This window comes from Glycine max, chromosome 2 (genome assembly GCF_000004515.6).
Source record: "Glycine max cultivar Williams 82 chromosome 2, Glycine_max_v4.0, whole genome shotgun sequence".
Taxonomy (NCBI): domain Eukaryota; kingdom Viridiplantae; phylum Streptophyta; class Magnoliopsida; order Fabales; family Fabaceae; genus Glycine; species Glycine max.
This window is the reverse complement of record NC_016089.4, coordinates 49369608-49396426: the sequence shown is the minus strand read 5'-3', so window position 1 is coordinate 49396426 and position 26819 is coordinate 49369608. Positions and strand designations below refer to the sequence as shown.

General features: G+C 35.5%; 1 protein-coding gene and 1 pseudogene across 3 annotated transcripts; both read left to right on the top strand.

Annotated features, from left to right (window-relative positions):
* The first annotated feature begins 753 nt into the window (after positions 1-753).
* On the top strand, positions 754-7211 carry LOC100818714 (ABC transporter C family member 3). 2 transcript variants are annotated; one of them, XM_003519574.4, is made up of 10 exons: positions 754-3507; positions 3691-3777; positions 3859-4509; positions 4676-4840; positions 5024-5318; positions 5421-5635; positions 5848-6153; positions 6259-6322; positions 6406-6645; positions 6732-7211. In XM_003519574.4, the coding sequence occupies exons 1-10, from the start codon at positions 1174-1176 to the stop codon at positions 6854-6856; spliced, it is 4482 nt and encodes a 1493-aa protein (XP_003519622.1). In that variant the 5' UTR covers positions 754-1173; the 3' UTR covers positions 6857-7211. The 2 variants fall into 2 exon arrangements, with proteins under 2 accessions (XP_003519622.1, XP_014626241.1); XM_014770755.3 differs by lacking the exons at positions 5421-5635; positions 5848-6153; positions 6259-6322; positions 6406-6645; positions 6732-7211 and having other exon boundaries at positions 5014-5162.
* Positions 7212-10066: 2855 nt separating this feature from the next.
* On the top strand, positions 10067-25348 carry LOC100817653 (ABC transporter C family member 3-like; annotated as a pseudogene). The gene is made up of 20 exons (XR_413354.4): positions 10067-12526; positions 12712-12798; positions 12877-13527; positions 13693-13857; positions 14044-14338; positions 14434-14648; positions 17144-17413; positions 18146-18243; positions 18331-18424; positions 18996-19073; positions 19238-19341; positions 19862-19943; positions 20251-20390; positions 20473-20551; positions 20659-20722; positions 21459-21550; positions 22424-22489; positions 23547-23663; positions 24186-24356; positions 24897-25348. The product of XR_413354.4 is annotated as an ABC transporter C family member 3-like (transcript).
* Positions 25349-26819: the final 1471 nt, after the last annotated feature.

Here is a 26819-nt window from a genome sequence, read left to right as displayed (position 1 = left end):
AGTTTATCTTCTTGAAGCTTGGACAGGGCCATTGCCTGGGGAAGGCACATAGGTTACAGGGCTTGAACTTCACGACGCAATTCGGGGTTCAAACCTGAAATGAAGCAGCTGAGCAACAGGGGTGGGGCGAGTCTGACGATGCGGTTGGCGAGTCGCTCGAACTCTGAGAGATATTCGTTCACGGTGCCGCGTTGCTGAATTTTGAAAAGGGCTCCATATGGGTCGTCGTAGTACGACGGGGCAAAGCGTGTCTCTAATGCTTGTAGCATTGCCTGCCAGGATGTGAGGAAACCGTTCCTCGACATCCATTGGAACCAACAGAGGGCGGGGCCCTCCATATAAAAGGAGGCCACGGTCAAACGCTCGGCATCGGAGACGCCCTGGTAGTCGAAGAATTGGGTAATTTTAAAGATCCAGCCGAGAGGATCCTTTCCATCGAAGCGGGGTACTTCCAGTTTCATGTGTGGTCGCGCATGATGGAAAGGAGGTGGTGACGGCGGGGTTTTGGGTGAGGGTGGGGTTGTGGTAAGGGCGGCAAGACGGTCGAGGACGGAATCAAGTTTTTGATTGAGGTCCGTGTTGGCTTGAGAGAGGGTGGCCTGGTGTTGGGTGAGCTTGAGAACGGCCTCCTCGAGACGTTCGATGGAGGTCTGGCGGGTGTTGTGTTCCGGCATGGAGGCAGGTCGGACCAGACTGTTAGGCGTTTACTTGTCAACTATGATCTACAAGCTAATGGTAACATTCTTCTTCCTGATTTTTATTTCTGATACTGTATTTATAACATGGAAATATGATAATAAAGCTGAATATTCAGTAATTATCCAGCTACCCTGTAACTAACTCGAAAATGGAATTGTAACAGAATTGGTTATTGTCTCAAACCAATTTCCTATAGCAGAATTACAATAGCAATTATCCTATTATCTACTCAGCAAGAGTATTCTGTGTAACTCAAATGTAATCCTGAAAGTGGGCTGGCTTCTTGATATTTCTCTTGGGCCTGTCCTTGGTGGGTGCTTCTCTACTAATCATTGTCCTGTTGCCAACAAATCCCCTCTGACTTCTCTTCTGTGCACACACTACTCTTTAATTATAACCTCAAAATCTTTATCTTCCACATTCCACAATATCTATTACCCCACAACATCACTCCTTCCTAGTTCCTAGTACACTATGTTGTCACTTTCCAACGTACACCTTTCCACTGCCGTTCTGCTCAAACCCATTTTCCTTCATGGCTTGTCCGGTTTCCTCCACCTTCTGTTGCTCGTGGCGGTTGTTCTGTCATGGGTTTGGAGGAAATTCACAGCAGGTCCCGGGGATGAGTCTAAGAAGAAACCCAACAACTCCCTCTTCAAAACGACCGTTTTTTCTTCTCTTGCTCTTTCCGCTTTCAATTTCCTCCTCTGTTTCATTAACTACTTCTACTGGTATACAAGTGGCTGGTCAGAAGAAAAGCTCGTGACCCTTCTGGATTTGGCGCTAAAAACGCTTGCTTGGGGGGTTGTTTGCGTCTGCTTGCAAAAGGCGTTCTTCAGTTCCGGCCAAAGAAGGTTCTCGTTCTTCTTCAGCGCCTGGTTCACTTTCTACCTCTCTGTTTCTTGCTATTGCATCGTGGTGGACATTGTTGTTATGTCTGGGAGACGCGTTTCTCTGCCAACACAGTACTTGGTTTCTGATGCGGTGTCCACTTGTGTTGGTTTTTTCTTCTGTTACGTGGGGTATTTTGTGAAAAACGAGGTTCATGTTGATAACGACATTCAGGAACCTCTTTTGAATGCGGATTCCTTGGAGTCAAAAGAGACCAAGGGTGGGGACACAGTTACCCCTTTCTCAAATGCTGGAATTTTGAGCATTCTTACCTTCTCTTGGGTGGGTCCTCTTATAGCCGTTGGTAATAAGAAGACCCTGGACCTTGAGGATGTTCCTCAACTAGACAGCAGAGATAGTGTAATTGGTGCTTTTCCAACTTTCAGAGAGAAAGTTGAGGCTGATTGTGGTGGAATTAATAGTGTCACCACACTGAAGTTGGTGAAGTCGTTAATAATTTCAGCATGGAAGGAGATTCTTATCACAGCTTTTCTTGTATTGTTAAAAACTTTGGCTTCTTATGTTGGTCCATATCTCATTGACGGTTTTGTTCAGTACCTCGGTGGACAACGGCTGTATGAAAACCAGGGGTATTTTTTGGTTTCTGCATTTTTCTTTGCAAAGCTTGTGGAGTGCCTGACCCGAAGGCATTGGTTCTTTAGGTTGCAGCAAGTTGGACTCCGAATCCGAGCGCTGCTTGTCACAATGATCTATAATAAGGCTCTGACCCTTTCTTGTCAATCAAAGCAGGGTCACACTTCTGGGGAAATAATCAATTTCATGACTGTTGATGCTGAAAGAGTTGGTGTCTTCAGTTGGTATATGCATGATTTGTGGATGGTGGTTCTGCAAGTTACGCTAGCCTTGTTGATTTTGTATAAAAACCTTGGCCTGGCTTCAATTGCTGCTTTTGTTGCAACTGTTATTATTATGTTGGCAAATGTTCCATTGGGATCATTGCAAGAGAAGTTTCAAAAGAAGTTGATGGAGTCAAAAGATACAAGAATGAAGGCCACATCTGAGATTCTAAGGAACATGAGGATCCTCAAACTACAAGGATGGGAAATGAAGTTTCTATTGAAAATAACCGAGCTCAGGAAAAACGAGCAAGGTTGGCTAAAAAAATATGTTTATACTGCAGCCCTGACCACATTTGTGTTTTGGGGTTCCCCCACATTTGTATCTGTGGTTACTTTTGGTACTTGTATGCTTATAGGGATCCCCCTTGAATCAGGGAAGATCTTGTCTGCACTTGCAACATTTCGGACTCTTCAAGAGCCCATTTACAATCTTCCAGATACAATTTCGATGATAGCACAAACTAAAGTTTCTCTTGATAGGATTGTGTCATTCCTTCGTCTTGATGACTTACGGTCTGATGTTGTAGAGAAGCTTCCTTGGGGCAGTTCCGATACAGCAATTGAAGTAGTTGATGGAAACTTCTCTTGGGATTTATCTTCCCCTAGTCCAACTTTGCAAAATATAAATCTTAAAGTTTTTCATGGGATGAGGGTTGCTGTGTGTGGTACTGTTGGATCAGGCAAGTCTACTTTACTTTCTTGTGTATTGGGAGAAGTGCCAAAGATATCAGGCATCCTTAAGGTTTGCGGAACAAAAGCCTATGTTGCTCAATCTTCATGGATACAAAGCGGCAAGATAGAGGATAATATATTGTTTGGTGAATGCATGGATAGGGAAAGGTATGAGAAGGTACTTGAAGCCTGCTCCCTGAAGAAGGATCTGGAGATTTTATCATTTGGTGATCAGACAATTATAGGAGAACGTGGAATAAATTTGAGTGGTGGACAGAAGCAAAGAATACAAATTGCACGTGCACTTTACCAAGATGCTGATATATATCTATTTGATGACCCTTTCAGTGCTGTGGATGCTCACACAGGATCTCACCTCTTTAAGGTAATTTGGTTTCATTATTTTGTTTATTATGTGCAATATAACCTGAGCTACTAAATCTGTTTGTGCATTGCAGAATACAAATAATTTTCCTTGATTTAACTCTTTTGAAATGTGGTTCTTCCAACAGCATGACTCTAGTTGTAGTATTTATGTAAGTGAACCTTTCTGTTTTGTGTATGGCAGGAATGCTTGCTAGGCCTTTTATGTTCAAAGACAGTGGTTTATGTCACTCATCAAGTGGAGTTCTTACCTGCTGCTGACCTTATATTGGTGAGTGGTTTTTACAATTTTATTGTCATTAATGTAGAAATAGGTTTGTTTTTTAATCCATCTTGTTATCCTTGTTGTTAGGTCATGAAAGATGGGAAAATTACTCAATGTGGAAAATATACAGATCTGCTTAATAGTGGTGCTGATTTTATGGAACTTGTTGGTGCACACAAAAAAGCTTTGTCTACACTAGATTCATTGGATGGAGCGGCGGTATCTAATGAAATAAGTGTGTTGGAACAAGATGTAAACCTCTCTGGTGCACATGGTTTTAAAGAAAAAAAGGATAGCAAAGATGAGCAAAACGGTAAAACAGACGATAAAAGTGAACCACAAGGCCAGCTTGTTCAGGAAGAAGAAAGAGAGAAAGGTAAAGTTGGGTTTTCAGTCTATTGGAAATGTATCACAACAGCATATGGTGGAGCTCTTGTACCATTCATATTGTTGGCTCAGATTCTTTTTCAAGCTCTTCAAATTGGAAGTAATTATTGGATGGTTTGGGCGACTCCCATCTCAGAGGATGTGCAGCCACCTGTTGAAGGAACGACTCTTATAGCAGTCTATGTTGGTTTGGCCATTGGAAGTTCTTTCTGCATCCTTGCCAGAGCAATACTTCTTGTAACAGCTGGTTATAAAACAGCTACTATACTCTTCAATAAAATGCACTTCTGCATTTTCCGTGCTCCAATGTCATTTTTCGATTCCACTCCAAGTGGACGAATCCTTAACAGAGTATGTATTTTCCATTTTTGTCATTGATTTTAGAGATATGATTTTTGTGTCTTAAATAGCATTTTCCCTCTAGATTAATAGTTCCCTCATTTTGTTAAATGTTTTCAGCAACTATAAATTATATAATATTGTGTCACTTGTGTCTCTTCCTATTGTTCTCTTGCAGGCTTCGACCGATCAAAGTGCATTGGATACAGACATTCCTTATCAAATTGCATCATTTGCCTTCATTTTGATCCAGCTTCTGGGAATTATAGCAGTGATGTCTCAAGCTGCATGGCAGGTTTTCGTTGTCTTTATACCTGTGATAGCAATCAGCGTCTTGTATCAGGTATTAATCTGACCATGTAACTACTGATAATAAAGTGACACATATTTCTTGCATTATTTGCATCCTTCTCTGTCAATGGCCTTAACAGCACAGCTTATGAACCAAACATATTTTGCAAAATTGACTCCATTATACAATATTACATGATGATATATAACATCTTACAAGCTTAGAATATTGCAGCAATATTATATTCCATCAGCCCGAGAACTATCACGCTTAGTTGGAGTCTGCAAAGCCCCAATCATTCAACACTTTGCTGAAACAATTTCTGGTACTACAACTATTAGAAGCTTTGATCAGCAGTCAAGATTTCAGGAAACAAATATGAAACTGACTGATGGATATTCTCGGCCAATGTTCAATATTGCTGGTGCCGTGGAATGGTTGTGTTTCCGTTTGGATATGTTGTCTTCTATCACATTTGCCTTTTCCTTAATATTCTTAATATCTATTCCACAGGGATTCATAGATCCAGGTGAGTTATTCCTATCTGTTACAAATCAAAATTTAATCTTCTAATGTAATATGGAATTAAACATAATAGTTTCTCTTTTATAACTTTTTTGTGATTTTGAAGGCCTTGCTGGTTTAGCTGTTACATATGGACTTAATTTGAACATTGTACAAGGTTGGATGATATGGAATCTCTGCAATATGGAGAACAAAATTATATCAGTAGAAAGAATACTTCAGTATACTTGTATTCCTTGTGAGCCTTCCCTTGTTGTAGACGATAATCGGCCAGATCCTTCTTGGCCTTCATATGGCGAGGTTGATATACAAGATTTGAAGGTAGTTTGAGCTATTATATGTTTATGGTTTTGTGCTTTTGTTTTCTTTCATTTTTCGGTTAATTGATTTATCAAGTTCATATCAAGGTTTTCCTTTCTGTAATGGCAACTAATTAGCTTCTGAAACAGAAAAATCATGCCAACATATTTCATAGCATAATTTTTACAAGATGTTTGTGCGACGTTTGTAATGATGTCTTGCCCATGATGAAGGTTCGTTATGCTCCACATCTCCCACTTGTCTTGCGCGGTCTTACATGCAAATTTCGTGGAGGACTGAAAACTGGCATTGTTGGGAGAACAGGAAGTGGTAAATCCACTCTCATACAAACACTTTTCCGAATTGTTGAGCCTACTGCCGGCCAAGTTATGATTGACAGCATCAACATCTCTTCAATTGGACTTCATGATTTGAGGTCTAGACTAAGCATCATTCCTCAAGATCCAACAATGTTTGAAGGGACCGTGAGAAATAATTTGGACCCCCTGGAAGAATACACTGATGAAGAAATTTGGGAGGTGGGTTGGTTTTATATGTAGACACTAAGTTCTGTCCAAAAGATTATACTTGTAATCATTCTTTAAATTTCTATTGCGTTCACTTATTTACATTCTTTTAAATAGGCCTTGGATAAGTGTCAACTTGGAGATGAAGTTAGAAAGAAAGAAGGAAAGCTCGACTCCAAAGGTTTGTCTTCGATCCTTATTGTACTTAAATGCATAGTAAATCTAACCTTGAACTTATTGCTATTGTTGAACTTGATGTTGTAGTTACTGAGAATGGTGAGAATTGGAGTATGGGTCAGAGGCAGTTGGTCTGCCTTGGCAGGGTGCTGCTTAAGAAAAGCAAGGTTTTGGTGCTTGATGAAGCCACTGCATCAGTTGATACAGCTACGGATAATTTGATTCAGCAAACTCTTAGGCAACATTTCTCTGACTCTACAGTCATTACCATTGCACATCGAATAACTTCTGTTCTAGACAGTGATATGGTTCTGCTTCTCAGTCAAGGTTAGGAAAGGATGTCATTCTTCAGAGAACTTTGATATTCTGTGCCTTCATGTTTCGTTGTCTGATTTGGTTAGGCATTGCTGCAGGACTTATTGAGGAGTATGACACCCCAACAAGGCTGCTGGAGAATAAGTCATCATCTTTTGCTCAACTTGTTGCTGAGTATACCATGAGGTCCAACTCCAGTTTTGAGAAATCTGATGATCATTGATTGAAACATACAGAAACAGAAGTTTGTTGACAATGACGAAAATCTGGTGGATTACATGGATTTTCTTGTTTTATTTATAGAAAAATGGATTTTATAAAATAGGGCTTTTAGCTGTGAAATACTCTATTCTCTTTACAAGGGTGAAGGATGAAATTATTGTGGTAAGATTTATACAAAAGTCAAATAGAAAATCGAGTTGGTTTTGATGCATTCTTAGTATGTGTAGACCAAAGGCAGTATAATGTCCTCTAATTAGTCAACTCGATTTAATAAGTTTCGAAAGAAGTCATATAAATTGTCTCACATTGTGAGAACTCATAAGATGTGTTCTATGGTATTTCCTTCTTTATGTCTATTATTATTGTGCCTTTTCTTTTAGCCTTTTGTAATTGGGAAGTGCGTGAAACTGTAATATCTCTACGCAATGTTTATTGGAATAAATATGGGAAGAACCTTAGAGGATTTATGGAAGGATGAGGTGAGAAAGGAGTTTGATAACAAAGGATATGTGGATGAGGCAGATTTGCACCAATTAATATACTTAAAGTGCACCATCAGAGATGCCATGAGGTTACATTCACCTGTGCCATTTTATAATTCCTAGAATAAATAGAGAAAGGTGTCAAACCAATGAATGAAATACCATGATAATTTACAACATTGTCTTGTCAATATTTGTATTAAATATTGAATGTTAAGTTAATAAATAGACTAAAGAGTTTAATAAGGAAAATAATTCACAGGTATCTAAAATCTACGTGACATTTAGAGAGAACATGACTGTAATATGAAAAAGTGATAAGAAAGAGAGAAATGAAAAGAAACAATAGCTATTTATGAAGTGTTTGATATATGAAATGCTCACACATCACTAAAAAATAGTACTAATAAGTTAGATGAATATGGGGGACTTTGGAGATGGAAATTTGGTTAAACTCTGGGAGGACAGGTGGATCCGAATACTGATTCTAATCTTATTCCTTGGAGTAGCGGTATGATGGTATATAAGAATTTACTGGTGGCTGACTAAATTAACCATGAAACTCTTCAGTGGGATGTTCAACATCTTTTTCAGGAACCTGTTGCTACAAAAATTCTTTCCATTCCCCTTCGAAGGAGATACAATAATGTGAAATCTGACTATTTTCATGCTCTTGGTACTCTCAAGCTTCATCCATCCAGTTTGGATGTTGATCCAATTTGTTCTAGATCTGGACAATTCATGTGTTGCTTCTATGTGAAGAGTCTTATAGAGCATGCATGGTTTGCTTCTCCTCTAGGGAGAAGATTGAATATTGTAGATGAGCCCAATGACTTGATAATTAAGAGAATGCCCGGGGAAAATATGTATGACTGTCATAGGAGAAAAAGAATAGGGTATAATGCATGATACAAGAATAAATGAAAAAGAATCGAGAAGAAAAGCATGGCTCTAAATTACACAAAAATGTATATTTGACTTTCCAAAATTGAGGAAGTATACGTTTTAGAGAATAAAATATAATTACAATTATTAACCAAAAACTTGATGATTAATATTTTAATAAAATATTAAAAATATAATTCGGTGTAGGCGAGGGGGGACTTCTCTTTTTTTTTTAAAAAAAATCCATATTAAAGGACGTAAAATAAAGAGGAGCAGTAACATGTTATAAGAAAAAAAGGACTTGATTTTAAGATAATAATAAATTTATCAAGAAAAACAATAATAAAACATTTATTAAAGAATAACTAGAAATGTAATAACCAATGAAATAGTTAATAAGTGGTGGACATATCAATATGAGGTCCTCTGATATTGGTAGTACTTTGGATTTTTTCTTCTTCTTATCTTCATCGGTAGTGCTTTGTTAATTCGTAGTTTGTAGATAATATTTGTTCTACCGTGAGCATTTATGAGAACAACGACAAGTAAGAAAGGCGCGAATAGTTTCATGCAATATTCTGTGTAAATAGTGTAATTTAACAAGAAGAATAAAAACATTGAAAATTATAAAATGTACTGTATACAATTCATTTAAATAATTAACTGAAAATATTAACTACTATGTAAATAGTGTAAATTCAAGAAGAAAATTTAGAACAAATTTAAGAAAATTAAAAAAAATAATTTAAAAGTACAAATAAATGAAATTTAAGATGAAAAAAAGATTTTAATATAAAATAAAATTTTCAAATAAATTGAAATTAAAAGAATTTTGTAAAAATATTTATAATTTTACTTTACTAAATTTAAAATAGTTAAATATCTAATATTTATTTGTATTGGTGATTTTAGGGGGGGAAACATAAAGTGAGGATTTTTTTTAATTCGGATGGCAACTTGGTGAGGAAAGTCCTGCATTCAATATGTCTCCTTAAACTCAAAGCTGCAAAGTAGCTATGACCCTTTCTGCCATGTATCATGCTTCATGCATGCAGTTTCTTGCAATCTGTTTGATTATGGCCAATCTCAAACAAAGTACCTCAGCAACATCTGGTTGAACACATTCGGGCATGACATTGGTTGCGGATATGCTAAAACATCAACCCTCCAATCTCAAATAAATTTTACCAAATCCTGTACCTTAATTTGGTCTTTTTCTCTGAGGCATCAAGCAATGTTCCATTTAACTAGATCTTTGGGTGGAAACTTATAAAGATTGATCAAAATCATGCGCCCCTTTGAAGACTAAAAGAGTATCAGCTTTTGCGGTAACATGCTCCACTGTCCAAAATCTACTCTCAATCAAACAGCCTATGATTTCTTCACTGCCATAGCAGGTTGTAAATCTCAGCTACCACTTCACAATCAGTTCCATTCAACCATGTAGATAGCCAATCATCGTAGAACTGTTGACCATCATCCATTCAACCTGCTCCACTTTTGAACAAAAGTAAGGGTTGATTATGTGGTGCATGATTTTTTTTTTGTGGACACATTAATATTTTTAATGTAGACCAAGAAGTTGTATAGAAAGTTAAAAATTTTAATATTCTACTGCAATTTCACGTCACCTTCTACAAGTTGAACAACAACAAAAGAAGGTACCCCACTTCGCAACTATTCTACAAGGGAGAGCAGCTATCAACTTTTAAAAAATTAAAGAATAGTAATGAAGTCTGAATCTAGAATTTAATGTAAATTATGATAACCTAACATTTATTATTAATTCAATTAAATTCCACCTTGGCCTTGTCGTCAACTCAACTCCACTCTTGCTCACCACGTTACCATCTTCCCAAGGAACTCCTTTTTGACTGCACTTCCCTTCTCTGCGCACACACTCTTCATAACCTAAAAAATTTCATCTTCCGTACTATCTAGTATTCCATTCCTTCCTAGATCCTAGTACACTATGTTGTCACTTTCCCACGTACACCTTTCCACTGCTATTCTGCTCAAACCCATTTTCCTTCATGGCTTGTCCGGTTTCCTCCACCTGCTGTTGCTCGTGGCGGTTTTGCTGTCATGGGTTTTGAGGAAATTCACAGCAGGTGCCAGGGACGAGTCTAAGGAGAAACCCAACAACACCCTTATCAAAATGACCGTGTTTTGTTCGCTTGGTGTTTCCGCTTTCAATTTCATCTTCTGTTTGCTTAACTACTTATACTGGTATAAAGGTGGCTGGTCAGAAGAAAAGCTCTGCATGACCCTTTTGGATTTGGCGCTGAAAACGCTTGCTTGGGGAGTTGTTTGTGTTTGCTTGCAAAAGGGTTTTTTCAGTTTCGCAGAAAAAAGGTTCTCGTTCTTCTTCAGAGCCTGGTGCGCTTTCTACCTCTTTGTTTCTTGCTATTGCATCGTGGTGGACATTGTTGTTATGTCTGGGAGACGCGTTTCTCTGCCAACACAGTACTTGGTTTCTGGTGTCCACTTGTGTTGGTTTGTTCTTCTGTTACGTGGGGTATTTTGTGAAAAACGAGGTTCATGTTGATAACGGCATTCAGGAACCTCTTTTGAATTCTGATTCCTTGGAGTCAAAAGAGACCAAGGGTGGGGACACAGTTACCCCTTTCTCATATGCTGGAATTTTGAGCATTCTTACCTTCTCTTGGGTAGGTCCTCTTATAGCCGTTGGTAATCAGAAGACCCTGGACCTTGAGGATGTTCCTCAACTAGACAGCAGAGATAGTGTAATTGGTACTTTTCCAACTTTCAGAGAGAAAGTTGAGGCTGATTGTGGTGGAATTAATAGTGTCACCACACTGAAGTTGGTGAAGTCGTTAATAATTTCAGCATGGAAGGAGATTCTTATCACAGCTTTTCTTGTATTGTTAAACACTTTGGCTTCTTATGTTGGTCCATATCTCATTGATGGTTTTGTTCAGTACCTCGATGGACAACGGCTGTATGAAAACCAGGGGTATTTTTTGGTTTCTGCATTTTTCTTTGCAAAGCTTGTGGAGTGCCTGACCGAATTGCATAGGTCCTTTAGGTTGCAGCAAGTTGGACTCCGAATCCGAGCACTTCTTGTCACGATGATCTATAATAAGGCTCTTACCCTTTCTTGTCAATCAAAGCAGGACCACACTTCTGGGGAAATAATCAATTTCATGACTGTTGATGCGGAAAGAGTTGGTGTTTTCAGTTGGTTTATCCATGATTTGTGGATGGTGGCTCTGCAAGTTACATTAGCCCTGTTGATTTTGTATAAAAACCTTGGGCTGGCTTCAATTGCTGCTTTTGTTGCAACAGTTGTTATTATGTTGGCAAATGCTCCATTGGGATCATTGCAAGAGAAGTTTCAAAAGAAGTTGATGGAGTCAAAAGATACAAGAATGAAGGCCACATCTGAGATTCTAAGGAACATGAGGATCCTCAAACTACAAGGATGGGAAATGAAGTTTCTATCAAAAATAACCGAACTCAGGAAAAATGAACAAGGTTGGCTAAAAAAAAATGTTTATACTGGAGCCGTGACCGCATTTGTGTTTTGGGGATCCCCCACATTTGTATCCGTGGTTACTTTTGGTACCTGTATGCTTATGGGGATCCCCCTTGAATCAGGAAAGATCTTGTCTGCACTTGCAACGTTCCAGATTCTTCAACGGCCCATTTACCGTCTTCCAGATACAATTTCAACGATAGCACAAACGAAAGTTTCTCTTGATAGGATTGTGTCATTCCTTCGTCTTGACGACTTACAGTCTGATGTTGTAGAGAAGCTTCCTTGGGGCAGTTCTGATACAGCGATTGAAGTAGTTGGTGGAAACTTCTCCTGGGATTTATCTTCCCCTAATCCAACTTTGCAAAATATAAATCTTAAAGTTTTTAATGGGATGAGGGTTGCTGTCTGTGGTACTGTTGGATCAGGCAAGTCTACTTTACTTTCTTGTGTATTGGGAGAAGTACCAAGGATATCAGGCATCCTTAAGATTTGCGGAACAAAGGCCTATGTTGCTCAATCACCATGGATACAAAGCGGCAAGATAGAGGATAATATATTGTTTGGTGAACGCATGGATAGGGAAAGGTATGAGAAGGTACTTGAAGCATGTTCCCTGAAGAAGGATCTGGAGATTTTATCATTTGGTGATCAGACAATTATAGGAGAACGTGGAATAAATTTGAGTGGTGGACAGAAGCAAAGAATACAAATTGCACGTGCACTTTACCAAGATGTTGATATATATCTATTTGATGATCCTTTTAGTGCTGTGGATGCTCACACAGGATCTCACCTCTTTAAGGTAACTTGGTTTCATTATTTTGTTTATTATGTGCAATATTATAACCTGAGCTACTATATTTGTTTGTGTATTGTAGAATAAAAATAATATTCCTTGATTTAATCTTTTGAAATATGGTTCTTCCAACAGCATGACTCTAGCTGTATTATTTATGTAAGTGAACCTTTCTGTTTTGTTTATGGCAGGAATGCTTGCTAGGCCTTTTATGTTCAAAGACAGTGGTTTATGTCACTCATCAAGTGGAGTTCTTACCTGCTGCTGACCTTATATTGGTGAGTGGTTGTCATAATTTTGTTGTCATCAATGCTAAAATAGGTTTTTTTAATCCATCTTGTTATCCTTGTTGTTAGGTTATGAAAGATGGGAAAATTACTCAATGTGGAAAGTATGCTGATCTGCTTAATAGTGGTGCTGATTTTATGGAACTAGTTGGTGCACACAAAAAAGCTTTGTCTGCCCTAGATTCATTGGATGGAGCGACAGTATATAATGAAATAAGTGTGTTGGAACAAGATGTAAACGTCTCTGACACGCATGGTTTTAAAGAAAAAGAGGCTAGCAAAGATGAGCAAAATGGTCAAACAGACAATAAAAGTGAACTCCAAGGCCAGCTTGTTCAGGAAGAAGAAAGAGAGAAAGGTAAAGTTGGGTTTTCAGTCTATTGGAAATGTATCACAACAGCATATGGAGGAGCTCTTGTACCATTCATATTGTTGGCTCAGATTCTTTTTCAAGCTCTTCAAATTGGAAGTAATTATTGGATGGCTTGGGCGACTCCCATCTCAGCAGATGTGGAGCCACATGTTGAAGGAACGACTCTTATAGTTGTCTATGTTGGTTTGGCCATTGGAAGTTCCTTCTGTGTCCTTGCCAGAGAATCACTTCTTGCCACAGCTGGTTATAAAACAGCTACTATACTCTTCAATAAAATGAACTTCTGCATTTTCCGTGCTCCAATGTCATTTTTCGATTCCACTCCAAGTGGACGAATCCTTAACAGAGTATGTATTTTCCATTTTTGTCATAATTTTTAGAGATATGATTTCTGTGTCTTAAATAGCATTTTCCCTCTAGATCAATAGTCCCTTTATTTTGTTATTTGTTTCAACAACTATAGATTATATGATATTGTGTCACTTGTCTTTCTTCCTGTTGTTCTCTTACAGGCTTCAACTGATCAAAGTGCATTGGATACAAACATTCCTTATCAAATTGCATCATTTGCCTTCATTATGGTCCAACTTCTGGGAATTATAGCAGTGATGTCTCAGGTTGCATGGCAGGTTTTCGTTGTCTTTATACCTGTGGTAGCAGTCAGCATTTGGTATCAGGTATTAATCTGACGATGTAGTTATCAGGTATTAACCTGTGACCCATATTTCTTGCATTACTTGCATCCTGGTCTGGCAATGACTTCAACAGCACAGCTTATGAACCAAATTTATTTTGCAAAGGTCATTCCATTATATAATATTACGTGATAATAGATAACATCTTACAAACTTGTACTTCTGCAGCAATATTATATTGCATCAGCCCGAGAACTATCACGTTTAGTTGCAGTCTGCAAAGCCCCAATCATTCAACACTTTGCTGAAACAATTTCTGGCACTTCAACTATTAGAAGCTTTGATCAGAAATCAAGATTTCAGGAAACAAATATGAAATTGACTGATGGATATTCTAGGCCAAAGTTCAATATTGCTGGTGCCATGGAATGGTTGTGCTTCCGCTTGGATATGTTGTCTTCTATCACATTTGCCTTTTCCTTAATATTCTTAATATCTATTCCACAGGGATTCATAGATCCAGGTGTGTTATTCCAATCTGTTTGAAATCAAAATTTAATCTTCTAATGTAATATGGAATTGAACATAATTGTTTCCCTTTTAAATTATTTTTTGAAGGCCTTGCTGGTTTAGCTGTTACATATGGACTTAATTTGAACATGATACAAGCTTGGATGATATGGAATCTCTGCAATATGGAGAACAAAATTATATCAGTAGAAAGAATACTTCAGTATACTTGTATTCCTTGTGAGCCTCCCCTTGTTGTAGATGAAAATCGGCCAGATTCTTCCTGGCCCTCATATGGCGAGGTTGATATACAAGATTTGCAGGTAGTTCGTGCTATTATATGTTTATAGGTTTGTGCTTTTGTTTTCTTTCGTTTTGCAGTCAATTGATTTATGAAACTCATGCCAAGTTTTTTTTTTATTAAATGGTTAGAAGTTAGTTTCTGAAACAGAAAAATCATGCGAACATATTTCAAAGCATAATTTTTACTAGATGTTTGTGCTACATTAATAATGATGTGATGCCCATGATGAAGGACCTATCACTAACATGCTAGGAATTAATATTTTATCATGATTAATAACATTACCAAGCAATAAATTTCAATTTCAATTTGTGCCTGGTAGTTTTAAATTTGAAATTATTAAGAGCAACCAATAAATTTTCGAATAGGTAAGCATTCTCTTCTTGGATAACATCTTTGAAATCTTTGATTAGAGCCTTTTTGACATTAACATGCACCTTGTCACCCTGTTAAACAACAGAGTTTAGAAAGAAAAAAAAACGATTGCATGATGCATATAGGATATATGAGTGATTACCTTTGCATCAAGCGGTACCATCTCCATGTTATTCATGTCTGCAGAATTTTTAAAGTCTGGAATGAACCATAAACGAATCACCCTTATTTGCACCTCCAATCAATCCTTCCAGGTACTATCTTTGAAATTTCTGTCACCCTTTTGGCCATTTTAACCGGAAAAGCTTATTTGTATATGGAACTGATCAGAATTTCCGTGTAGAGTAGAATAAAAAATTATCAGAGGATGAGATTATCTAATTAATAGTGGCTACCATTATTGTATGTCATACTTTAATTAATTTTGCCCAGTGGCTCATAAGAAATTTCCCAAGTGAAATGCACTAGATACTCAAATCAGCCATTAATGATATGCGTTGCACAGTTGAAGAGCGAAGATAAAATATGTAAAGCTCTGCATTGATTCTTGGAATTAGTTGATTCCCGATATTGGCTGATAATTGGTTGATTATATAATAGAGTGCATATGAAGAGTTTTTTGTAACTTGTCATTAAAAATTTAGAAGTTACACGTGATTTAAAGTTGAACCAAAAAGCTTGTCAGGATAAGAATAATTTAATGCTTATTAAAAAACGTAAACATTAAATATGTGTCTTTCTTATAAAAATAAAAATAAGTTGTAAACTAATGTTTTATGCATGTTTACGTGAAAAAGATGCTAGACTGGGAGCGGGAATTGCATGTAGATTGAGCGGGAACAGAATTTTGCAGAACTTAATAGCTTTAGTAATAAAAGATGATAAAGAAACATATTCTAAAAGAAACAAAAATGATAAATAAACAGTTAATAACTTACATTTTACTTCCATTTTCTCTTTAATTTCCTTTATCCTAGTTCGCCTTCAACAAACAATAGTTAATAAAAAGTGAAGGAGGAACATTAAAGACTGATTGTATTAGTAATTTTTTAAAATATTTGATAGATATTAATAATAAATAATTTAAATATTTTAGGGAAAAAAGATAGATATATAAAAACAATTAAAACATAATTATAAAAATAAAAAATTGATTAATTAGATCTCCAACGTAAAGTAAAAATTATTAAAGATAAAAATAAAATTTGTAAATTATTTTTTTATTTATGAAAATGAAAGAAAGTATCATGTGTTTATAATAATTTATAGAATTTGTTCAATTAATTAAATTTGTTATCCATAAAAATTAAATGATATCAAACAATTTATAAGATTCACGCATCCTGTTTAACTGTTAGATTCCCCTGTAAATCAACTAAGCTATAACAATTCGTTAATTGGTCATCAACATAAAACATATTTAAGAAGAAAAATAAACTGAAATAGTTGAAAATAAAATAGAACCCACTTGTTGCGCCGAACTTGGGAGCTGGCAAGTAGCAACTACCAAGGGCCACCAATGCACGCGCCACCTTTTCCAGTTTCCACTATTCCCTTCCAAACCCTAATTTTACTCCAATTCTCCGTTTAACATTTGCAATTTTTTATTCCAAAACACCCCAAAATATAATTTATTTAGCGCATATACGTTTCCTCTTTCTTTTTTGCCGTTCCCCTTCCTGTGTTGCATAACACAACCAATTCTTTTACCACTCTGTGATTTGATTACTAAGCAACATACAACTACTTTCTCAGCTTGATTGAGTTTATTTACAGTTCTTTGTACGAAACTTTGATTTTGAATTGGTGGGTGTTTTTGTTCTGTTATGAGTGATGATGACACTCGAATCTTGGGTTCTCAGTCACCAAATGTTCTCCTCCAGTTCCAGATTGTTTTACCCCGCGCATGAGAATCGGCGAAAGAGCTTGCCAATCAAAGTTTTGGGTAGAAACACTAGATACTCATTTCCCTTTGTGCCCAATTGTGTTGCTCCATCCTCTTTTACAAGGCTTCATGCTTCAAGTTTTGAAGCAGATGCCAAGTTACAAGATAGAACTCGACTGAGGTGTTTAGGTAGTAGCAGTGATTGTTTGAGCGATAGAAATGTCGTTTCCAACTCCAATTTGAACTGTATACAGGAATTGTTAAAGAGGGGAATCATCCTTGCTGCAACTGTTTGTGGGTTATTGGTGTTTGGATGTTCACGAGTTTTCGCCGTTGAAGGGGTTGTGAATGCAGGATATGGTGTCTTTGGACAGAGCATTCTTTTGCTTAGGAATACATGGCCTAAAGTGTTGCAAGTTCTTCGTATATTTAAGGAGCAAGGTTTGGTGCTGGCAGTGCTTTTGGGCCTTTCAGCTTTTTTCTCAATGGCAGAGACTTCAATCACTACTCTTTGGCCTTGGAAGGTATCTATCTTGTTATTTTATCCCTCCTTTTTCTGAATGATACTATTTATGTTATATGAAAGTAGGAGCTATGCCTAGGAAACAAAAACCCTTTTTTGTACCCCTGCTATGGCATTATTCAGTATAGACCTATTAAATAATTATTTGGCAAGTTGACCAAAGGATTGTTGCCAAACTTGATTGGATGGTAACATTGTTGACATTTGACAATGAAATTTGTTTTGCTATCCAATTTCTTAAAGTTTCTCATTTTTTAAGAAATGAAGTTTGGATCTTGCATTAGATCATACTGACCAGAAATTAATCTGCCATGTACCTGAGTTCAACACCAGGATTTCTTGTGTTAAATATTCTATCTTCTTTTCTCAAGTTATTGAGAATATAAGTTTTTCAAGATTTGATATAATAGCACAATATCAGACATATATTGCTTTGTATTCATGTATTTGTGCTAATGTCTAAAATCTAATATAACATCATAATTTGATTGAAATATTGGTTTCACTGCAGAATTTATGAATGACTAAAAGTTAGGGATTTCATAACTCATGTATATGTTAGTAAGGAAATTAAATGTTGCTGATAGAATCAACTACTAGTCTACTATATTTCCTTTTCCTTTAACATGCTTGCATATTTTGCACATCAGATTTGTTATTCACTATGATTAGTTTAGCTGATTAAAGTTTGAACCCTGAATTCTTATAAATATCTGTTATGACAATGTGTAAGGTTCGTGAGTTGGCTGAAAAGGAGTCTGAAAACGGTGTCTTCAGACTACTCCGAAGTGATGTTACTCGGTTCCTTACCACAATACTTATTGGCACAACGTATTCTCCTTGCATTGATCTTATCATTGAAAAATATCATTTTTTCAGTATAGAATGTTTCTCATGCTAGTATTTTGTTGTATGCAGGGTGGTCAATATTGGGGCAACTGCTCTTGTCACTGAAGCAGCAACTGCTATGTTTGGTGAAGCTGGTGTCAGTGCAGCAACAGGAGTGATGACTGTATGTTTTGATTTTCTTGCTCAAATGTTAAAAATCTACTATTTCTAGGACATCAAAACATGCTTAAAGGGCTTATGCATTGATTTGATTATCAAAAATTCAGATGCACTAGGCCACTTGATTATTATTCATTTGGAACATTGAATCTTTCAGTATATCAACATGCTGCCCATTAAACTTGCAAACTCCTGATGTGGTGGGAACAAGAATTTGACATGTAAAGCTTGCTAGCTTTATCACCAATTTGTGAAAAAGGTGCCTTAGCTAACTTTTGAGTAAGATAGAAACGGGGGGATGATATGATTCATTATTTGAATTCATACATTTAAGCTCTCCATAGACAGAAGTTTAGACAACATTATAGGATGTAGGATATACCTGCCTAATTTTATGTTATTCTTTTGTTGTTTTGTTATAGGATTTACAATAGAATCATAAATTATCTTTTCAATCAGATCGATTGCATCAAATTGATCACAGAACAGTGCATATGGTGTGCAGGTTTGTATGTTTTCATATAATTTTTTTTTTCATATATCTAATTTCTTTCTTCTCTTTGTAATCAAACAAGGTTGCCATTTTGCTTCTCACTGAAATCACTCCAAAAAGCATAGCTGTTCATAACGCCACAGAGGTGGCTCGGTTTGTGGTAAGTTGTAAATTTCTTGCCTTTTCTTTTATAATATTTGGGAACAGAAATGATGCTGCTGATTAATCATTTTTGACAACACATCATTCATATTTACATGATATTTCTGCCTCAACTTCTTTTGTAACAAATATTGATATTGATATTGGTCCTAATGCCTCTAGGTCAGGCCAGTGGCATGGCTTTCCCTGGTGTTGTATCCTGTAGGAAGAATTGTTACTTATCTTTCAATGGGGATGCTGAAATTGCTTGGCCTAAAAGGAAGAAGGTCTGTTGAAAAGATAGCCAGAGATTAATCTTCTTTTATCATATTATATCTATTTCTTTTGCTTCTTTATGGATGTTTTGTGAAATCTAATTTTAATCTGATGCTAACTAAATCTTAGTTCCTTCATCTTAAGGATGGTGTTCTTTTATTTTCACCCATGCTCCATGATAACTGTCCATTTCCTAAGGTTGAGTTTTTCCTAAATGTTATGACAAAGAGAACAAATGGGAAAATTAAAATTATTTTATTAATTATGAGGGATTTATACGTGGTAGATGGTTAACAGTTTTTCTGTTTTTGGGTTCCAAATTTGGTTGAATGATGTGGCACAAGGGAGTAACTGTTTTTTTTTTCCTTTTATGTATTTTTGAACCCTGGTTTGAAAGAGCAACTGTGGTTTGCCACCTTAGTATGTAAATCATGTGGAAAGTGGCATCTGTTTGTTGAAGCAATGATTGTGGGACATATTCTTGTTGATTTTTTTAAAATTCAACACTAAAGTTATTGCTTGCTTTACCAGTGAGCCATATGTAACTGAAGATGAGCTAAAATTGATGCTAAGAGGTGCAGAATTAAGTGGGGCAATAGAGGAGGAAGAACAGGTAATGAATATTGGGTTTAATATTCTAATAATATCATTATATATTTGTCTTCAAAATGTTTAGCCTTTTCTCTCATTTATAGAAAATAAAATTTCATAAAGCATATATAAATTTTCAATTTTCCATATGGAATGAGCCCCCATCATATTTTCTGATAATGATGTATGTTACATTATTGTCACACTTCTTTACAACACTTGCAAAAGCCTTATCTTCATTGATTGTTATAGATATTTTAATCCATTTTTATTTGTCTGTTAAAATTTAAGCATCTCAAATATATATATATATATATATAATATTACAGGATATGATTGAAAATGTGTTAGAGATAAAAGACACACATGTCAGAGAGGTTATGACACCTCTTGTTGATGTTGTTGCAATTGATGCAAGTTCAAGCCTGGTAGACTTTCATCACTTGTGGGTCACACATCAGTACTCAAGGTATTTTGAAGATTTCCAGGTTTCAAATTTACAGTGATTTTACTTTTCCAATGTGCTAATTGAATCATGACACGTTTCCTAGGGTACCTGTTTTTGAGCAACGTGTTGATAATATAATGGGTATAGCATATGCAATGGATCTGCTGGATTATGTTCAAAAGGTTGGCAGATTTTACTCATCATGTTTATTGAGTTACAAGTGCTTTACTTATTAATTATATCCCCCAATCTCATAGTTTGCAGAACTATAATCTGTTTGATTTTGAAGGGTGAGTTGCTAGAAAGTACTACGGTTGGAGATATGGCTCACAAACCTGCTTATTTTGTACCTGGTAACTTTTTTTCATCATTCATGTTGATATTACCTATGCTCACCCATATTCATGCAACGTAGCCACTGTACATATAAAACATTATTTATTTTACCTGATGACTATAATTGGGCCAACTATGCCAGGTGAGGAACAACAAAAAAGAAGCAATACGCTATTAGATCCATTGTCAGACTTTTTTTACATTTAGCCTTTTGTTAATCTAAATTGATGGTGCATTAAAGCAAGTTTCTTATTCTCTCATTGCGTTGTCATCTCTGCTGTGTTGATTGTGTTACTCCATATATGTCAGTGCATTTTCAGAATAGATTCTGCTGGAGGCTCTGAATTGTCCTTCTTGCCACTTCAGCATCTATTTTAAAATTTAAACATGCTAATATGCTATCTTTGTTTCATCAAGATATATTATTTTCCGTTGATAAATTTCACAATATCTTTAATGCCCTGTGACAAACTTATAATACAGACTCACCAATTGGAAGGGTAGCAGGGGAATGTTCAACAATTTGGCATTCTGTCATGTGCTAGTATTTTATGATGAATTATTCATTAATGTATGGACAAAGAATTAAGCAGCAGCTGACTTACTATGTCTTGACTAAACTTAATGATCAAAATCCCTGATTTTCTCCTCATATGGGAATTGAATTGTTAAACTGGTTGAACTGTCTGGGATAGGAATACATCTATATCTGTTTAACTTGGTGCAGAATGTTAATAAATCCCTGATTTGCAGATTCAATGTCTGTTTGGAATCTTCTTAGAGAGTTCAGAATCAGGAAGGTTCACATGGCGGTTGTTCTTAACGAGTATGGTGGAACTGTGGGGGTATGTGCACACCAATCCAGAATACAACCAACTTCAATCTTTTTGTCTGACATAAATATGAATATAAATCTGTAAATTTATGATTCACTGGTGATGCATACACTGCTAATTACAACCATTGACCCCAAAAGAAGTATATGAAAGATATCAATTTGAACATGCTATCCCTATTGGTTTAGTTTCTTTCAAAATCTTTTCCAATTATTTATCAACCTCTTTTTAATGCTAATTTGAAATAAAAGCTAACAGAATCAACATTGAGATCATTCCCGTCATCGTGAACTATTGCAAGAATATTCATAAATAATCCTGTAGAAATATTAGTTTTTATACATCTCTAAGTGTGCTACAGCTCTCTCTTGTAATATGTTGTACTATACGCTGTGTCTTGTTCTCTAATATAATTTAAATTATTTTTTCTCTAACTTTACATATCCAAAATCATTGTAATAAAACCAAAAGTCTTTCTGGTTATAAGGCAGGCTATTCTGATTTACTAAATGTTCTTATTTACCCACTATTCTCTTCATCCGCTTGCCTTTATCTTTCCTAGTTCTTGTTAAAATTAAGTTTGAATGTCTAATGGCAGTGTTTCTTCGATCCTTTGAGTTCATTTTTTAAATGATTTTATGGTTCACCATTCCACACACCTGTTGCATTTAGCAATGACTGGTTCAAGAATGGGTGTAGACATAAACCACTTTTATTATTGATAGCTAAATCAAGAGAGAGTTTTACGTCTTCGGACAGTTTATTAGATTGTAACTAGACTCTCCAAGTCTTCTGAAATCCATTCCATGTAATCTGCTTATAAGTTCTAACAACTTTCAGTTTATCAAATCTAGATGTCTTATTGATTTTGCCATCTAACAGATTGTAACACTCGAAGATGTTGTTGAGGAAATTGTTGGTGAAATATTTGATGAAAATGACTCAAAGGTAAATGCTTGTGCTTAATCTTTACTTTGTTTCTTTTAAATTTATTTTTAAATAACTGAAAGTGAAGCATATATTGAATTCATCCATCTTTACTCTGTTTCACCCAAAAAAAGAAACAAAAGATTCTTTTTATTCTGCACTCTTTGTTCAGCAACAGTTTTTTTTATGGAATATTCATTTGTCCTGACTGCATAATATTTGTATACCTTTCTTAGTTATTGTCCCATAATCTACTGCTTTGAATGGCTACTAATTTAGATGCTAACAAATCTACTGTTTAATGGCTACTAATTGCTTTGCTAAAAGTCCAGCTTGTGTTTTAGGCTTTCTATTTTCATGGCTTCAGATTGATATAATTCAAAGCAGTTAAAAAGTAAGTTTTTTCAAGTATACAACGAACTGAAGTGTAAAGTAACAGAATCTCTCCAGAAGGAAATAAAGAGGTCAAACTATTGAGATGGATCAATGTTTATTTGAGCAATGATGGGTTTATGATGTTATTTCATAACTAGGAAATCTTTTTTGATAAAAATAAATATAAGTAAAATAATTTTTTCTTAGCCATGTTCAATGTTCAAATACAAACTCTTCAAAGCATCATAGTGTAAATATGAGTATGAAATTGCAGTAAATGAGAGGATGACCAGTAATGCTGTGTAAAAGGTGATAATAATGCATGTAAGTGCAAAAGGGTTCTGGAAGATAGAATGCAACTTTGATAGAAAAACAGATATCAGTATACAACTTAAGCTAGGTTTGATTCTGACGCTGCCAGTAATCCTACACGTAATTTCTGGGCAACTGATAAAAACTAGCTCAGACTGAAGATAGAAAATGATACATATGCTGAATACTAACACTGAAACTACTGATATCAGTGGGATATCACATCAATACTATCCAAAATATGGACTTGAAGACTATAACTATTAATGGACTTTGAATTTAGCTATTATTGCCTAGTTATGCATTTGATTTTTTATGACTAAAACTACTTTCTGCTTGCTAATTTTTTATTAAAGAACCTTTTTACATTCTTTCCTGGTTATTCCTACAGGAGGAGATACAGAAAAAAACTGGTTACATTGTAATGCGAGCTGAGGGTGTTTTTGATGTGGATGCAAACACATCCATTGATCAGCTCTCTGAAGATTTGAACATCAAGATGCCAGAGGTTTGCCACTTCTTTTTGCATGCAACTGACATATTTGTCTTTTGATGATGACCCTGCTTATTTGACTGGAGCTAGTGTGACCTTCTTAGTTGGACTATCTAGTCAGCTTTTGCTTCTTAAGGGGAAAATATCCAAGATCACAACTTCTTATTAGTAGTATATCAATAATTAAGTTCATGAATTTGCCCTTCAGAATCATTGTAGCATCGTAGACCCATCTTTGCTTCTCAAAAATTTCATCCGCTTCCTTGGATTTCAAATAGGCATCACATCAATACATTTCTTATGCTAGTTTGTTATTTCTACACAAGTTGTGTACTAAATTGGGAAAATAAGCAACTTTGCTATATTTTTGGAGAAATTTATGCTGTTAACAACAATTGGGTTTCATAAATCCTGGGGCTTAGAGTTGAGTTGAGAGACAATCAGCTCATTGGAATTAATTTTCCTTACTGTTCATATTGCTAAGTCTGATGAAGAATTTCAGGCTTCTTGATACTTAGGTGACATCTGCTATTTCAGGGTCACCAATATGAGACGGTATCAGGCTTTGTGTGTGAAGCATTTGGATACATTCCAAGGACAGGTGAGTGCATCAAAGTAGTTCTTGAAAGGGAAGATGAAGATGATAACAATGAGTCCAATGCTGACCAGCAGGATCAGAAGGAGAAGAACCAGAGTTTCAAACTTGAGGTAATCAGTCTGTTGCTATCTTAAAATTCCACTCAGGGTAGTCCTATTGTTTTTTGGTTATATATGTGCAAAGTTGGAGAGAATGGATGGTGAGAGCAAGTATGATGATAGCATAATACAACTACAGTATACTTGCATAAGTTGCATGTACCCTTTTTTCAGTACTATTTCTCAAGCTACACTAAAGATGTCAATGCGATTTTCTTCAAAAAGCTTGATCAACAAGTTTGTGCTTTGATTTCTGGTTTTTGAACATATTGTTAGTGAAGCCATGTCAGAGGACTTGGTATATTGTTAGCTTGTCAACTCTACAGCTTTTCCATTTTGTAGGGTTCTATGTTGTCTCGGGATTGGAATTATGTTTTGCATAATTATTGCAATTTTTAAACTTGTGAGCCACATTCATATGGTTTCAAATTAACTGTTTTTTTTTGGCAATCTGTATGAAGTAATAAACTGAATCTGGAGCTTATCCTTAGCCTCCCCCATTCCCTTCGTCTTTGGAATCGAAAACACACAGCTTCTTTGTCTTTGGTGCAGATACTAGCTGGAAATGCCAGAAAGGTGAGCGCTGTTCGGTTTGAACACATAAATAATAATGATGAAATGTTGGAGACTAAAGTAACTCGCATGATCCCCAAAATCATGAAAAGAAAATGGAGGAGTGATGCAAACTCAGACAATGATGCAGAATATGACGGAGATACATTTGCAAAGACACCACAGGATGACATTTCTAGTGAATATTTAGTTGATCAGGAAAATTCTAACAGAGGTTAAGTTTGTCCGTTATTCATATTTTTTCTCCTTTCTTTATACCTGGCATGCTTTTGTGCCATTTTTGCAACAGCCTATAAGATGAAAAAATTGAGATACATGTTCAAAATGAGAAGCAATGAGTTCAAGCATGTAAAACCTTGCAAAAGACGAATTTGAGGCGTCTTTGCTAACGAAAGTCTTTGGTATAATAAAGATGTCAGGTTTGATCAAAACCATAGCCATTCTTCCCAACCCCCTCTCATATATATAAAATGTTTCCTCTCATAAGATATATATACACACACTCACACACAATAACTTAGCACTGTTGAAACACAGTAATTTACTTGTGTTTCTTCACAAATTTGGAGGAATAACTTAAAAACAATTTTCACTTCCTATCACTGGTAAAGAATCTGTCACCAGATTAACTAATTGGAGGTAGATGTAAAATTTGTGATGCTGGAATATATTTTGATAGATTATACGTTTCTTCTTTTTGGTTCTAATACAATTTGTCTTTATCTCCCCCAAATTTTAATCCTTATCAATTAATGGTGAACTTCAAAATTGTACTTTATTCAATCCTATTTCACTCCTTTTTTTTTTTTTTTGAAGCAATCCTGTTTCACTCTTAACTCCCGGTTTTGATTCTTTATTTATAAAATATTCAAGGAAGCGTGCCACTAGTGTTTTCGAGGTTGATGATAAATAAATCGTGTATTTGCTTAAATGTGAGCCATCTCGGACCGCATTTTTTGTATAAAGATATATTAGAAAATAGCATTTTTTTTCGTTTATGACATTAGGAATTTATGTTTGAATATTTTTATTTTAAAAGTAAATTTGAAACGGAACTTCATATTAAAATTCTCAGCTTAATGTAGTCAAATGTACCTTTAGGGGGCAAACAGATCGAGCCAGGAAACAATCAAATATTATCTTTTTTTTCCCACAAAATCATTTGACACCTTGAAAAGCAAGTTTGGCCAGTATGAATTGTCCTTGCTAGTTGAATTTGTAGACATGTATCATGATTTTTGTTTTATGATGGGTTCGTTTAAAGAGAAAGAGAGTGAAAAAAATAACACTAATGTGAGATTCATATTTTTACATTTTATTTTAATTTAAAATTTTCATTTCAATTCATTTCTTTTATCATTCCATTCTTCTCTAATGAACGAGTCCTTAATGTTTTGCTCAAAATATATAAATGTGTACAAGCATAGTGAATTTTGCTTCTATAATTTTTATTTATCTTTAAAAGTGTGCGTTTTAAAATTAAACTCGAAGGAGACATAATTTAATTCCCTTGCCAATGATGCTCGAGCTATAAAATTCATTTTTCTTGGCTAGTGGAGAAAAGTAAACAAAAAGGTAAACAGAAGAAACTACTACAACTGAGGGAATTGAATCGAACCCCCATGGCATCAGCTGTCAATTCATTCAGCGTATACACGTTTCGGCTTTTTAAAAAAGAAACAATATTGATAGCAAGTCCACATAGAAGAAATTAAGAAAATATATCATCAAGGAAGTTTTTGAATATATGTATATAAACTGTTTTATTAAACACCTGTTTTATTAAACACCTGTTTAATAAATTTTTATCAAATGAAAATTTTAAAATTTAATTGTGAAGTATATTTCAAAAAAATTGTAAAGTATACTAAAATTAGTTAAAAGAAAGACTTATTTGATAAA